The sequence below is a fragment of the Penicillium robsamsonii genome (assembly GCF_028829455.1).
Source record: "Penicillium robsamsonii strain IBT 29466 chromosome Unknown utg000003l_segment0_segment0, whole genome shotgun sequence".
Lineage (NCBI taxonomy): Eukaryota > Fungi > Ascomycota > Eurotiomycetes > Eurotiales > Aspergillaceae > Penicillium > Penicillium robsamsonii.
The window spans coordinates 1,865,148-1,879,498 of NW_026643221.1; the positions used below are offsets into that span (position 1 = coordinate 1,865,148).

At 49.7% G+C, this 14,351-nt stretch overlaps 5 protein-coding genes across 5 annotated transcripts; 4 read left to right on the forward strand and 1 right to left on the reverse strand.

Annotated features, from left to right (window-relative positions):
* Positions 1-1,540: 1,540 nt before the first annotated feature.
* N7447_005431 (MDR family MFS transporter) lies at positions 1,541-3,300 on the forward strand (the record flags this gene model as incomplete). Its single annotated transcript, XM_057229693.1, has 3 exons — positions 1,541-2,007; positions 2,068-2,212; positions 2,269-3,300. The coding sequence occupies 3 exons, from the start codon at positions 1,541-1,543 to the stop codon at positions 3,298-3,300; spliced, it is 1,644 nt and encodes a 547-aa protein (XP_057084783.1).
* A 1,470-nt stretch (positions 3,301-4,770) lies between these two features.
* On the reverse strand, positions 4,771-7,197 carry N7447_005432 (uncharacterized protein; the record flags this gene model as incomplete). Its single annotated transcript, XM_057229694.1, has 2 exons — positions 4,771-4,939; positions 4,991-7,197. The coding sequence occupies 2 exons, from the start codon at positions 7,195-7,197 to the stop codon at positions 4,771-4,773; spliced, it is 2,376 nt and encodes a 791-aa protein (XP_057084784.1).
* A 237-nt stretch (positions 7,198-7,434) lies between these two features.
* Positions 7,435-8,214, forward strand: N7447_005433 (mitochondrial 37S ribosomal protein bS18m; the record flags this gene model as incomplete). The annotated part of the gene is made up of 3 exons (XM_057229695.1): positions 7,435-7,573; positions 7,680-7,915; positions 8,008-8,214. 3 exons carry the CDS (start codon positions 7,435-7,437, stop codon positions 8,212-8,214), a joined length of 582 nt encoding a protein of 193 aa, XP_057084785.1.
* Positions 8,215-8,597: 383 nt separating this feature from the next.
* On the forward strand, positions 8,598-10,544 carry N7447_005434 (WD40 repeat domain-containing protein; the record flags this gene model as incomplete). The annotated part of the gene is made up of 3 exons (XM_057229696.1): positions 8,598-8,613; positions 8,666-8,754; positions 8,814-10,544. 3 exons carry the CDS (start codon positions 8,598-8,600, stop codon positions 10,542-10,544), a joined length of 1,836 nt encoding a protein of 611 aa, XP_057084786.1.
* Positions 10,545-10,890: 346 nt separating this feature from the next.
* N7447_005435 (FUSC family protein) lies at positions 10,891-14,299 on the forward strand (the record flags this gene model as incomplete). The annotated part of the gene is made up of 6 exons (XM_057229697.1): positions 10,891-10,935; positions 10,984-12,303; positions 12,358-12,766; positions 12,827-13,927; positions 13,975-14,136; positions 14,199-14,299. The coding sequence occupies 6 exons, from the start codon at positions 10,891-10,893 to the stop codon at positions 14,297-14,299; spliced, it is 3,138 nt and encodes a 1,045-aa protein (XP_057084787.1).
* Between the last annotated feature and the right edge of the window lie 52 nt (positions 14,300-14,351).

Genomic DNA, 14,351 nt, shown 5'->3' on the forward strand with positions numbered 1-14,351 from the left:
ATCTGTGACGGTAGATGCCGGGCCGCCTCCAAGCTGCTGACATTTAACAGTGCCAGGAATGTATTCGACAAGTCATCCTCGATGACCGGGGTCTTCGTACCCAGCTCCCAGACCGGGCTTTGTACGATGATATGGGCAAACGGGGGCGAATAGCGCTTCCGTAGACCGTCATTTGAATGGTGATCGAACCTCTACCGGCCGAGACGCCCATAACAGTGACGCTTGAGGGATCACCGCCGAACTTCGTGATATGCCGTTGCACCTATTCCAGCGCCAGACGCTCATCACACAGCCCAGCGTTGGGTACTTCTCCTACCGACCGGAACTTCTTGCCTGACAGACATCCAAATGCGCCCAGCTAGTTGACACCAACACAGGCGCGCCGTGTTTCGATCTTCCTTTTCCGCCTCATCGTTTGGAAAGCACCCTTTCTGGGACGTACACATCGACTAACAGGCAATCTTCCAGTTCTAGTGGATTCTGGTCTGCGACGGGCCGCGGTTTGGTGCAGCCATCCTGTCGATAGACCTGGGTCATACGCGGCGGTAAAATTAAAATTAGTGCCCGCGGTCACAGCACTGACAAATTCGCCCTGCACATTGAACCAACGAGCCTGCGACTGGGGACAAATATTACCATGTCCCTTGCCATTACCAACCTCGTGGCTGCCATTGCGTGGGGGGACAGGCAGCGCTAACTGTAAGGGGCCCAGCGGTGGTTTGGTATAGCGGATATCGGAGAATTAGTAATAGTGGCCGGTTGACTAGGAATGTCATTGACCTGATAATCAGAGCGATTTCTAAGCCTTTCATTTTCCTCATAGGTATGAGACTCATGTTGAAGCCAATGGCTTGATGCCGCTGATAGCCCAGGTCCACAATCGCCAACTCAGCTGCTACAGCATTCCCTGATGCGACCAATAGCAGACAGGTCCAATCGATGATTTGCATTGGGAGAATTACGGACAATGAAATCTGCCAAAATTTTATGTATTCCAGTATTTAATATTTCTTTAGTTTGGTACAGTTATATATATGCAATATGCGTTGATGTTAATGTCCTATGCAATACCTTAGTAAAAAAATATAGTAACAGAGAGAAACGGCTAAAGGGGCTCCATATAAATCCCGTTTACGAAGTAGTTTGTTCTGCATTCTAAAGTTATATCCATGGATCATAGCTATCGGTGGAACCTTGGAAATCTTGAAAACGATTAGAAATTGTAGAGTGAATCCATGGATGCATGTGGACCCACTTGATTACCTTTAGAGATGGCCAAAAGGAGATTCGGAGTTGGTCAGATATCAAACTGACAAACATGAATGTCCCAAAGGAGTAATGAATGCATTGTCACTAAAATATCCTCTTTCAGCTCTGCTCACATTTAAATAACCAGCCACGGGGCAATATGGACATCAATACCTTCGCCAAGCTCCTCCAGCGGCTATCCATATTTCTGCCTTCCATTTTAACTTTATTACGACTCCATTGGACAAGTACCTGGATAGCTGACTAAGTGCCGCTCGGTTCGCTTTCCACCATGAGTATAGACGATAATTCGCCAAGTGAGAGCGTGCTCGAAAGTCAACCCCCAGATCGTGTGGATGAATCGGTCCCGATCAAAACCGGGGATGGCGAGAAGGATGTAGTCCCGCGCCGGGACATCACAGGCCTCCGCTGGCTGCTCGTCTGCATTGCCGTTTTCTCTGCCAATCTGCTCTATGGCTTGGACAATACCATTGTAGCAGATATCCAGGGTCCCATTGCAGGAGACTTTGACGAGTACACACGGCTAGGCTGGCTCGGGGTGGGCTTCACCTTGGGATCGGTGGTTTTCATTCTCCCACTGGGCAAAGCTTACGCCATTTTCGATACGAAATGGCTCTTCCTCGGCTGTTTGACCATGTTTGCAGCTGGCAGTGCCCTCTGCGGTGCGGCTCCCAGTATGAATGCCATCATTGTCGGGCGCGTGTGGGCGGGAGCCGGGGGAGCGGGCATGTATCTGGGGTAAGTTGTATTATTCACAGGCAGAACCAGAGAGAGAAACGACTAACCAAGACGATCTAGAAATCTGAATCTGATTACCATCCTGACAACCCCCACGGAGCAGCCCGTGTATGTGGGCCTGGTTGGATTGATCTATGGCACTGGCTGCATTCTGGGTCCCATTATTGGCGGTGCCTTCTCCGATAGTTCGGCCACATGGCGATGGGTACGTGGGATCCCTTTCTTATTTCTCTGGCAGAATACGCTAACCGTAGTGGACAGTCATTTTATCTCAATCTGGTCATCTTTGGAGTCATGTCACCCATCTATGTATTCCTCCTGCCATCCTTGCCACGCCCAGCGGGCGAAGGCCGCAGCTTCATCAAGAAGCTTGTGGAGTTGGACTGGGTAGGCACGGTCTTGTCTGCGGGCATGCATATCTCTATTATCTTGTTCATCGTATTTGGCGGTGTCGAATGGTCCTGGACGGATGGGCGGAATATCGCTCTGTACGTGGTTTCCGCTGTCTGCACCGTTGCCTTCGTGCTCAGCCAGTACTATTGTGTGGGAACCAACAAAGAAAACCGATTGTTCCCCGGTGAGTTCTTGCGGGACCCCACGATGATCCTCCTCTATGTCATAATGGCCTGTGGCGGTGCCTCTCTCTTCGTGGCGGTTTATTATATCCCACTCTACTTCCAGTTTGTCCACGGTGATTCTGGCATAATGTCGGCGGTGCGGTTGTTGCCGTTCGTTTGCTTCTACGTGGCTACCATTTTGCTGTGCGGATATGTCATGCCAAAGACCGGCTTCTTTATCCTCTGGTATCTGGTGAGCGGCATCTTTATGCTCATTGGATCCGTGTTGATGTACACCGTGAAATTGAATACTAGTGCCGCCAACGTCTACGGGTACTCCATCCTGATGGGACTCGGTATGACCACCACACAGGCCGCCTACGCAGTGGGCCCGACCATTGTGACCCCCGACCGGGTGGCCGAGTGCCTCCAATTCATGAATATTGGCCAGGGCCAGAGTCAGCTGCTGGGATTGGCTATTGCAAGTGCCATTTTCCAGACCAAGACCCTCAACGGGCTCACTGCCCTGTTAGGGAATAAGGGATATTCCCAAGTGGACATCCAAGGTGCTGTCGCTGGTGCCCAGAGTACTCTGATGGAGCGGCTGCCCCCGGCCTTGAAGGAATCAGCCCTGAAGGTGATTGTGAGTTCGATCAGTGATGTCTACGTAATGGCGGTTTCGGCGGGTGCCCTCTACGTGGTTGCATCCTGCCTGCTGCCTCGCCGTCGATTCTAGACCCATTCCGGGGAGGAGAAGCAGCAATGGCATTTGGGAATGGGTTCTTTTTCTTGTTCTTTTCGAGCACAAGGTAAGCCTCTGGGCGTGTCCTTCGCTCTTTTTGGTTTATAAATCGTAATATACCTAGCTGGTGGAATAAAAATACACATCTTTAAAACATAGCATAGAACATATATCAGCACCTGACAAATTTCCGCATTTAATACGACAGATGATTGTCATCTACATTTATACTAATGTACCAATATAGTAGTCTCCGGAACTCCGACTCCATATCCCCATCGTACTAATAGAGAGAGGGCCCAAATGATTATATATATCCCATCCTTCTCTCTTTATGTGCTCCCACCTGGCATTATAGAAACAAAGTCTTACTTCGCACATCTATCTATTATCCAGCACAATACGCACCATGGGATTATGTATTCCCCACCATCTACAAGCAGGCCGTCTTCAAGGAACAAGGCGCCAGTCTGACCCTGGAAGAGGTCGAAATTACTCTGCCCAAACGCGACGAAATTTTGGTCAAAGTCGAAGCCTGCGGCGTGTATCATTCGGACCATTTTGCGCAGACCAACCTCATAGGAGGAGGATTGTGACCTTTTCCATCATGAGATACATGGCACTCTGGCTAATTTTCGGTGCTTCAATAGTCCTCTTGTTCCCGGTCATAAGATTATTGTACGCGTGGCTGCCGTTGGGGAGGGCGAGACCCTCTGGAAGGAAGGAGATCGGATTGGGGGTGCATGGCATGGCGGACACGATGGTACTTTCCGTTTAAATTCAAAAGGGTTTGCTTTTTTTAATGAGATTACATACTGATGCATTAGACAGGTACCTGTGTGGCATGTAAAAAGGGCTACTTCCAGTGGACGTTGGGGTGACTGAGCTTAGACTTCACCTTGGTAAGGGATAATCCTAGAAGAATCTCGTGTTTGGCCAGAGAGCTCTCTGATTGCCCAAGTTGAAGGCTGGTAGTCGAGAACACAGTAATATGGCCCGCATTTCCAATTCCGCTCTATTAGAGACCAGAGGGTAGCATTGATGAGGGAAGTATGAAGTCTGAGAGTTGCCCTGAAGCAGCCTCCAAAAGAAGAGGTAAGATTTAAGAAGCCAAAGACAAGATATGCGAAAAAAGATACAATGTAAATCGGGGCTGCTCACGCCCTTTTTGCTCACTTTTCTCTCCGCGATATCCCTAGACCGCAGTCAAGTCAGAACAATTGCCAACATGTTTGAGTACCTGGACGGTCTCCAGTTCAAGAGCCTGTTCTGAGCATCCTCATATCCACAAGTTTAACAACAATGTCTCCCTCCGCCGTGACAAGGAAACAATATGCGCCTGTCTCCGCGGCGAGCAGCCTGCAGAGACTACCGACATGGGAAGAAGATTGTTAAGAGGTAGTTCTCGGTGTCTCCATAATGGGAGCTATGATACATTGGCTTGCTACTTAAATACAAAAATTATTACACTGACACTTCATTTGAGATGCCATCAAACTCCAGCCCGTCCTCTTTATCAGTGCGTTTGATCGTCATCAGATGCTCCCAATGCTCGGGGTACTTCTCACTTGCCCATTTCTCCACCTCGTCTTTCCAGTATTGGTACGGGATAGCGTTGTAGAACAACCCGATACTAGGACCCATATTAGCGATCATAACACACAGAGCGAAGGAATGTACTCACGTATTGCTTGTAGGGGGGATCCCAATCTCCGCTTCCATATTGTTGATAGCCTCAACGGCCAGATCAAACTCGCACTGCGCGGCCAAGGCCTCCATATACGCCGAGTAGAGGGGGCGGTTCGCAGTGATCTCCAGCTTCTTGACCTTACTCATCATCTTTATAGCTTCCTGAGCACCATTGTGGTGCTTCTCGCAGACCTTGAAGAAAATCGTGATAGTCTTGTGACAAGGGCCTTCCTCCGACTGAAGAATCTGTCGGAAAATTTCCATGCTCTTTTCTGGCATCTCGCACGCGGCATACGCCATCATCAGACCATTCAGGATTCTCGTGTTGAGATCCACTTCAAGATCTAGCTTCAGCATGTTGTGCACAAGCTCCAGATTGGTTGCATCTGCCGTGCGAGCCAGGCCCTGCAAGCAGCGCGCATAAGTGTCTGGCCTAGGGCGTCGACTGGCTTCGTCGGCTTGGCGCATATGTCCAAATACCAATACAGCAAGATCACTGCGCTTCCGGTTGAAGAAGGAGGTCATGATTTTGGTGCGGACTGAGACCCACGTTTCCGGGAATGCGATCTTCAGAAGCTCGTATACATTCCACACATCTGTATCGGACTGGCTTTTGTCCATGATGTACTCTGCGAGTGTGTCACGCACCGGCATCTTCTGTTCGTCGCTGTAGCTGCCTAGTCGTGGACGTAGCAACTCTGAAACAGCCTCGAGGTCGTGGCGGTAAAGGAGCATATGTGTCAATGCGGCAATGGTCGTGGATTCAAGGCGTACGTTCTCTTGGAAAAGCGGGTCTAGCAGGGTAGAGATTTGGTCGAACAAGGCGTCCTTTTCCTCGGACCGACAGAGCATTGCGATGAGCTTGTTTGCGATTGGCAGGTTGTGACTCGTGAGGAAAGTCGTATCAACCTTTTCTTCGAGAATCTTCAAAGTCTTATCCACATCGCCGGCCTGGATATGGGACTCTAATTGTAAGATATGAGTTTGGCTATCTGGGACGAGACCCCACTGGCCTGCGAGCACCATGAAATCAGAAGCCAACTGCGGATTCTGCGTCGCGTTTGCATACTGGATAAGGTGATTAACAGTATCTATGCTAATGGAGCCCTTGAGCTGAGAATTCTTCGCAGTCCATGCATCGACCTTTTGCGCAAGAGCAGAGGCATTGCTGCCCTTTGCTGCTTCCCAGAGCAAAATGATGCCAGCGGTGTCTTCGTTGGGCTCATCGGGAAGAGACTTGAAGATCTCCTCCGCTAATTCTGCCCGGGAATTCAAGAGATAATATTCAATGAGAGCCTCTTTCGCAGCCATGGACGGTTCTGAGCCATCGGCAATTGGAGAGTCGTAGACAGTTTGAGCCGCTTTCCACTGACCGTGGTCGACGAGAAATCTAACCAGCTCTCCATGCGAGGCTTGGTCAAACTTGTTGCCATGATTTCCCCACTCATCAACTATCTTCCGCACCTGTCGTAGGTCGTCCTTCATGGCAAATCCCTTCATGATTGTGAGCCAAGGTGACGGAACAGCCTTGCTCATTTGACCCCAAAACTTCAATAAGGTATGTCTAGCATCCTCAGGATTACCATTCATAGCCAAGATATTGATATAGAGATGAAGGGCTGGCCGGCTGATCTTCCCTGTACCAAATCCGTGATCGAGGTTCAATTCTTGATATGCGTATCGGGCAAGGTTTATAACAACCTCCCGTGCCTGTGGGGCACATCCAGACTCTGAGAGCACATCCAACACTTTTTCGAGGTTCTCAATCGAGAAAACATTCTGCCAGTCTTCTTCTTCCATCTCGCCCTGCTGGGTCCTTAGATGTTTGAAGGTGACGATCAGCGCACGGGCTTGGAAATGACTGATGAGCATTGGTGTTTCAAGCCGCATTGTGAAGAACGTTTGGAATGCCTTTGCGAGAATATCACTCGGAGGAGCTCTGCTTCTATCTTTAAGTGCTCTCATCAAATCAGCCATCGGCTTCAGGCCCTTTTCAGAAGGCAATGTCGATTTTGACCGGTCGGGGTCTGAGCTGAAGACAAATATGTTGCGTCGCGATGTATAAGGGAGGCTGGACATGGCAGGTCGTACACGGGCAGGAGTGATTGTGTGCAATAGGCGATTTCGATGGCATTGGGAGAACCGAAGTGGCTCATTGTTGATAAGTGCCCGGAAGACCCGTCTCGTGAGATGAGACTGCATTGTGAATAATGTGAACTGAGATTGTAAAGCTCAGATCAAGTAAGAGGTATTAGATAAAATCGTATAGTCCCAAGTTGACTCGCAATGTTCATGGAATCGTGAAAAATGGGGGTTCGCGACACGGAGAGATCTGGAGGCGGAAGAAGTCTTGGCAAAAAAAGATCTCATCTCCGCTTTGCCCGGTCTCCCTATAACCGTCTTCAACGTCTACAGCTAATCAAGGATTGAAAGGCCAAGATGTCTTTCAACGTCTTTTCCTCCTCATCATTGCTGCGCAATGCCGCGAGCACAGCTAATGTTGGCTTGTCGCTCTGTCGCTGGAGCTCGACCGCTGCCATGAGCGCCTTCACTTCCCAGCGCGGCACAAGCTCACAGAGTATGTGATGGACCCAGTACACTGTGATTAATTTATTTGTTGTATCATTATATGATATAGCCATGCGTTGATTTTGGTGTGATCGGAGACTGACATGTTACGATAGCCTCCCAAGTGGTTCAGCGACGCCGTTTACCAAGTCGCCTGAAGTTCCTCGAGGACCAGAAGGCGCAAGGCGAGAGCCGAGCCCTTGAAAGATATCAAACCCGTGACTTCAAGGCTGGAGATATCTACTCCCCTCACGATCTTAGTCCTGCCGAGATGAAGAAATGGGGAAAGCGCCAGAACCCTTCAAAGGATGCTTTCGATGCATTGAACTTGAATCCTATGGATTTGTACAAGGTATGGAGTCCTCGAGTCAATAGAGGTATTGCTGGTATAGAGTATATACCGTGATGAACAACCACTGACTGTTGGCTCTTTTTTCATTACAGAACTTCTCGGTCATGTCCGAATACATGACCAGCATGGGCCGTATCAAGCCCCGAGCCGTTACCGGTCTTCGACCTGTCAACCAGCGCAAAATTGCTAAGGCGCTCCGGAGAGCCATCGGTATGGGTCTTATGCCTAGTGTCCACCGACACCCCGAAATCCTCGCAGCTGAGATGCGGCAACGTATGGAGGGCCCTGGAGGTTTCTAAGCTGAACATACTACTTTGGAGTCATTGTTTTTGGGATCTTAAAAGAGATTTTGGGGGATTTCCTTGTACAAGTACAGGCCGGTGCCTGGTGGAAGGGGCACGACTTAGTGTATTATTACTCTTAGCGCTATGCATTGATTTTATTGAGAGCTATGACTTTCAACCTCCTTTATGCTAGAAATATTTAAACATCAGATTGTCTTGTGTATGTGTTCACGTTCCTATTTCTTTTTTAGCACATTGTCAAGGCTTGTTTTATGTAGACAAGACCGGGCTGTGTTCCCCGCTATTATTGTGGCCCGGGTACGTCAGTCGATAAACAGTAGTCTACGGAACTTCCCTCTGCTTTCCCTCTCCTCAGCTTGAGTGTGCACATCTTAGCAATGTCACTTACGAATGGTGAGACCCCGACAGCCTCATATCATCTTTTATTATCCTGACATATCCAAAGAGTCCATTTGGGCTCCTAGCCCCTCCACCACCCGCGGCCAGCCCACCCAGCTTTCTTCCGACGCTAAAGGCGAGCGATTGGCCTACGCAGTATGTGATTCCAAGGATCTCTACAATAATACCACTAGTTCTAACACAAGCAATTATAGTCCAACAAATCCATCTTCTTGCGTTCAATTGATGACCCCGCAGTCGCTAGGCAGTACACCGAACACAAGGCGCAGACAACTGTTGCACGCTTCGCCCCCTCCGGCTTCTACGTTGCAAGTGGTGATGCTGCGGGAATTGTGAGAGTATGGGACTGTGTCGGCGAAGGAATCACCAAAGGTGAATACAGCATTGTTAATGGTCGAATCAACGATTTAGCCTGGGACGGTGACTCCCAGCGCATTATTGCTGTCGGCGATGGCAAGCAGCGATATGGACACTGTATCACTTGGGACAGTGGAAACACCGTTGGCGAGATTCACGGCCATACGCAGCAGCTCAACACCGTGTCAATTAGGCAACAACGACCTCTACGTGCCGCCACTGCTGGTGACGACAGGAAGACGGTCTTCTACCATGGAGCGCCATTCAAATTCAACAACGGAATCGCCGACAAGCACTCAAACTACATCTACGGAGTCGGCTTCAGCCCGGATGGTACACACTTAGTCAGTGTTGGCGCAGACCGGAAGATCTGGCTCTACGACGGCAAGTCTGGTGAGACCAAGGGCCAGATCGGCGAAGGTGAGCACAATGGCAGTATCTTCGGTGTGTCATGGGCCAAGGACTCGCGAAAGTTCGTGACTGCAAGTGCGGACCGGACCGTCAAGATTTGGGATGTGGAAGCTGGCAAAGCAACACAGACCTGGACCTTGGGAGAGGAGGGTGCTATGGCTGTTCGCGACCACCAAGTTGGCGTGGTCTGGCCCCCAGGAAGAAGTGATAACCTACTCATCAGTTTGTCCCTCAGCGGAGATCTGAACTACCTGGTAGAGGGAACCCCTGAGCCCCGGCAGGTTGTCTCGGGCCACCAGAAGAGCATCACCTCCTTGACACAGACAAACGTGGATAGCAAGGAAACTCTGTGGACAGGTAGCTTTGACGGAAGAGTCTGCAACTGGGATGTAGCTTCAGGCAAGGCTGAGGAGATTGAAGGAGATGCCCACCCCGGTTACGTTGCTGGGCTTGCAACCACATCAGAGGGAAGCGGTAGAATTTATAGTGTCGGCTGGGACGACACCCTCCGTTCTGTCGATGTCGCCGCTAAAACATACACTGGCAGCGCTTCGAAGCTCAATGGACAACCGAAGGGCGTTGCGGCTGGTGACTCGACCGTGCTTGTTGGCGAAGCCGAAACTGTCGAGATTTTCCAGGATGGCAAGAAGACCGGAGAATATAAAACAGACTTTGTGGCTACCACTGTAGCCGCTCACGGCTCTCAGGCAGCCGTCGGGGGTGAGAATGGATCTGTTCAGATCTGTGCCATCTCCAGCTCTCGGCTTTCTCCCCGGGCAGATATCAATGCCTCTCGCAATCCAATCTCTGCTCTTGCCTTCTCCCCAGACGCCTCCCACTTGGCCGTGGGTGACTTGCGGGGACGTGTCCTAGTTTTCAAGGTTGTGGATGGCAGTCTGGTGACGGACCGCTGGACGGCGCATACTGCACGAATCACATCACTTGCCTGGAACGAGGCTGGCTCACACGTTGTGAGTGGATCCCTGGACACAAATATCTTTGTTTGGAGCTTGGCCAAGCCAGGCGACTGGCTTGAGCTGCAGAATGCCCACAAGGAGGGTGTTCATGGTGTCGGATGGGTTGCAGGAGGCTCTAAGATCATCTCAGCTGGTGCCGATGCAGCGGTGAAGGTGTGGAAAGTGGAAGGCTTGAAATAATTGTGAAGCAGCTTTGATTGTATTTTGCTACGAAATTATAAAGATCGAGTTTTGCTTTGTTACTCGGACAAATGCGAATTCAGTATCCAATCTGTTAGTATCAAGTCGAGTTGTAGGCAAAGCAAAAACCAAAACAAAGAGGTGCGTGGCAATGGAAAATAGGAAGTGGCCGTAATTGCCTTCCAATCGTAGCCGCCAACAAACTAACCTGCATAGCTCTCTGCACCTCCGCACAACCTTCTCACGTCTGAATATTGGAAGCCTGGAGCAAGGGCAAGTCATTTAATTTGTGCCATGGGGCTTGTACGATGCCCTGAGTCCACGTGAAGTACGTGAAACCTGAAAGATGCCGTCTGGAACTCCAAGCAGCTCCCGTCGTTCGCGCCCAACGGTATGTACTCGCATTTTCTGACTTGAGATATACTAATCGCCGGTGAAGCTCCGCAATGCTACTTTTATTCTCCCAAAAACAGGCCAGCGCCTGAAAGGCCTCGTGAACCTCCGAAACTCCACGCCCATTTCCGACGACGAGAACGAGGAAAGGCGCGGCCTCCTCACAAACGAGATACAACACTACGAGGGGTACTTTGACGTGCTCACGCGCCGTATACATGACAAATGGACGCAGACAAATCAGTTCATTAGGTCCGAACCAGGCATTGGAGTCCTGAAGTACAGTCTTGCCTATTTGGTCGGATCTCTTGCAACTTTTATCCCCGCAGTCTCAAACATGCTGGGCCATCAGGATGGAAAGCACATGGTGGCTACGGTCACGGTCTACTTCCATCCTGCCAGGTCTCAGGGTGGGATGTTCAAAGCCTTGATCTGCGCGTTCCTAGCGTTCTGCTATTCTTCCTTCCTGACTATTACCAGCATGTTTGTGGAGATGTTTTTCCAGGACACATTGGAATTGCCTGTCCTTGGCCATGCGGTGGTTCTCATAGTATTTTGTGGCGGTGGGCTTGGCTTTGTGGGTTGGACCAAGCAACGATTGGGAGACCCTCTAGTGAACGTTGCCTGTTCACTCACTTCTCTGGCAACAATCACCGTCTTGACCAAGGAGGGTGCTGTGCAAAGCGGCGACTTGTCTCTTGCCAAGATCTTTCAAGTCTTGAAGATGGTCGTAATGGGCGTGATGGCCGTCATGATTGTATCCTTTTTCGTCTTCCCCATATCAGCGCGTAAAAAGCTGCGCTCGAACCTCGTCACGGTCACTGATACATTGGCTCTCATGATGGCACTCATCACAGAAAGCTTCCTAAGCGGGACTGAGGAAGTTCTTGCCTCAGCTGAATTTGTTGACGCAGAGGCGAGGCACCGCAAAGCCTATAGCCAGCTCGACAGGCTCGTCCGAGAGGCTAAACTTGAGCACTATGTGGCAGGCACCGAAAAAGAGTACAGGCTCGAAAAGAACCTCGTCCGATGGGTTCAAGATATCACCCATAATATGGGAGGCCTGCGTAACGCAGCTGCTCTCCAGTTCAGTTTGATTCGTGAGACCATTGCCCGTGAGTCTAGCTCCCCAGGTGATCAACATGGTATCTCGACTCATGTGGACTATTTTACGCCTCTCGAACGATCCTGGTCATTCCCCGATGGGTCCTTTCTGGAGCCTATAGTTGAGAGACCAGAGGAAGAGCTATCTCCGGGCGGTTCTATACGTTCTCACCAACTTGGAAGTGGTGAGTCAACACCAAGACCCGCACTTCTTCCGGCAGATGTCTTCACTATCTTCATCTCTCATTTGGGTCCGTCAATGGTAAGTTGGGATCTCGGGAAATATCTGATACAATTTAAGACTGACTGGAAGTAGCGATCGTTGGCCTTTACATTGAAAGAAATCTTTAAGGAGATTCCATTTGGGCCTGCACCGAACTACAGAGTCTCAGTGAATGGTCGATTGCGAATAAGTCTTGACCGGGCGCTTGATCTTTACAAAGAATCGCGAGAGAAGACACTCGCATCCTTGTATCAACAAAAGGAAACCATGAAACTGAAGACTCGTGAGGCTGAAGCCGATCTTGAGGAAGTCTCAGCCAGCTGTAGCCATTTCAGCTTTTCCCTTCTCGAATTTGGAGAGCAGCTCAAAGAGATGCTTTCTATTTTAGATGAGCTGCAGTTGGAAGTCGAAGAGCGGCCTAATGGGCGAACCTGGTCATGGCTCAAAGTCTGGCAGTGGTCGAGGACTAAGGAGACTGCTAAAATGGCCTCCTTTGATGCTGGTACGTATATCTCCACATAGCAATCGTTGAGACCCTGGATACCGTATTAATGTTGCATAGAATCAGCTTCCAGACATTTTAATCCACCCGCTACCGAGCAAGGCTTCCATAGTCATGCTAGGCATGCATCAGATGGTTTGATTGCACATGATAGACTGCCTGTCAATGTTCAAATACAAACAGCCCCCTCGGCAAAGGAGACAACAAAGCAAAGACTGGGTTACCGTTTATGGAAATGGCTTGGGTTCTTCAGGCGAGATGATACAAAATACGCGATCAAAGTAGGGGCAGGAGCTGCAATATACGCCCTTCCTGCTTTCCTTCCTTCAACTCGCCCGTTCTATGGACGTTGGAGGGGAGAATGGGGATTGTTGTCCTACATGCTGGTGTGCTCAATGACAATTGGAGCCTCGAACACGACAGGGTATGCTAGGTTTCTCGGTACTTGCTTGGGGGCAGTCGCTGCTATCGTGGCATGGAACATCACCGCTGGAAATGTATTTGGTCTTGCATTCTTGGGGTGGATAATGGCCGTCTGGACTGGATATATCACTATTGTTCGTGGGAATGGGCCCATGGGCCGGTTCATAATGCTCACTTACAACCTCTCCGTTCTATATGGCTATTCCCTCTCTCAGAAGGCGGCAAATTTCGACGAAGACGAAGGCGGTTCTCATCCAATCATGACTGAAATTGCACTCCATCGAGTTGTTGCTGTGCTATCTGGATGCATTTGGGGAATCATCATCACTCGAATGATCTGGCCTGTCAGCGCAAGAAGTAGACTCAAGGATAGTCTGAGTCTTCTCTGGCTGCATCTGAGCCTTATCTGGAAGCGCGACCCCCTATCCGTCATGGCCAAAGATACAAAGTCTATTTTATACATGACACCCCGAGAGAAGCTTGAGATTGAAAGATTTTTGTCTCGGTTGGAGTCTCTTCAAGCTGCGGCAGGCTACGAATTCGAATTGAAGGGTGCATTCCCCGAAGCCTCGTATGCGAAGATTGTTCGCCGTACACGCAGCATGGTCAATTCTTTCCATACCATGAACATCGAGCTGATGAAGAATGATATGGCCACTGAAGGTGAAATCAGCCTTCTTCATTACACAAAATTGGAACGGCACCAGCTATCTGCTCGCGTGAGCCATCTGTTAACCGGTCAGTTCTCCTGAAATCATGCACTTGATGCTGTGCTGACTATCCAGTGATTGCTTCGTCAATGAAACTAGAGTATCCTTTGAGTGATGTTCTTCCTAGCATTGAGCATGCCAGAGACCGGCTGCTTGCTCGCATCTATCGCTATCGCCTGGATCGTCAAGCATCTCAACACACCACAGATGAGGACTGTGCTTTGCTTTACGCCTATAGTGAGTATTTTCTTTGGTTTCTGGTTATATCCTGTCCAACGTACTGACCTTTGTACTTCTAGTTTTGGTAACGGGCCAATTATCGAATGAGATTACGGAGATCATTGCGGAGATCGGACAACTCTTTGGAGTATTAAGTGAAGACGTAGTGCAGCTAGCTTGAAAATATAGCTAATCAATTTGAAAAGCACCTAAAATTACCATTGTAGAGAAAG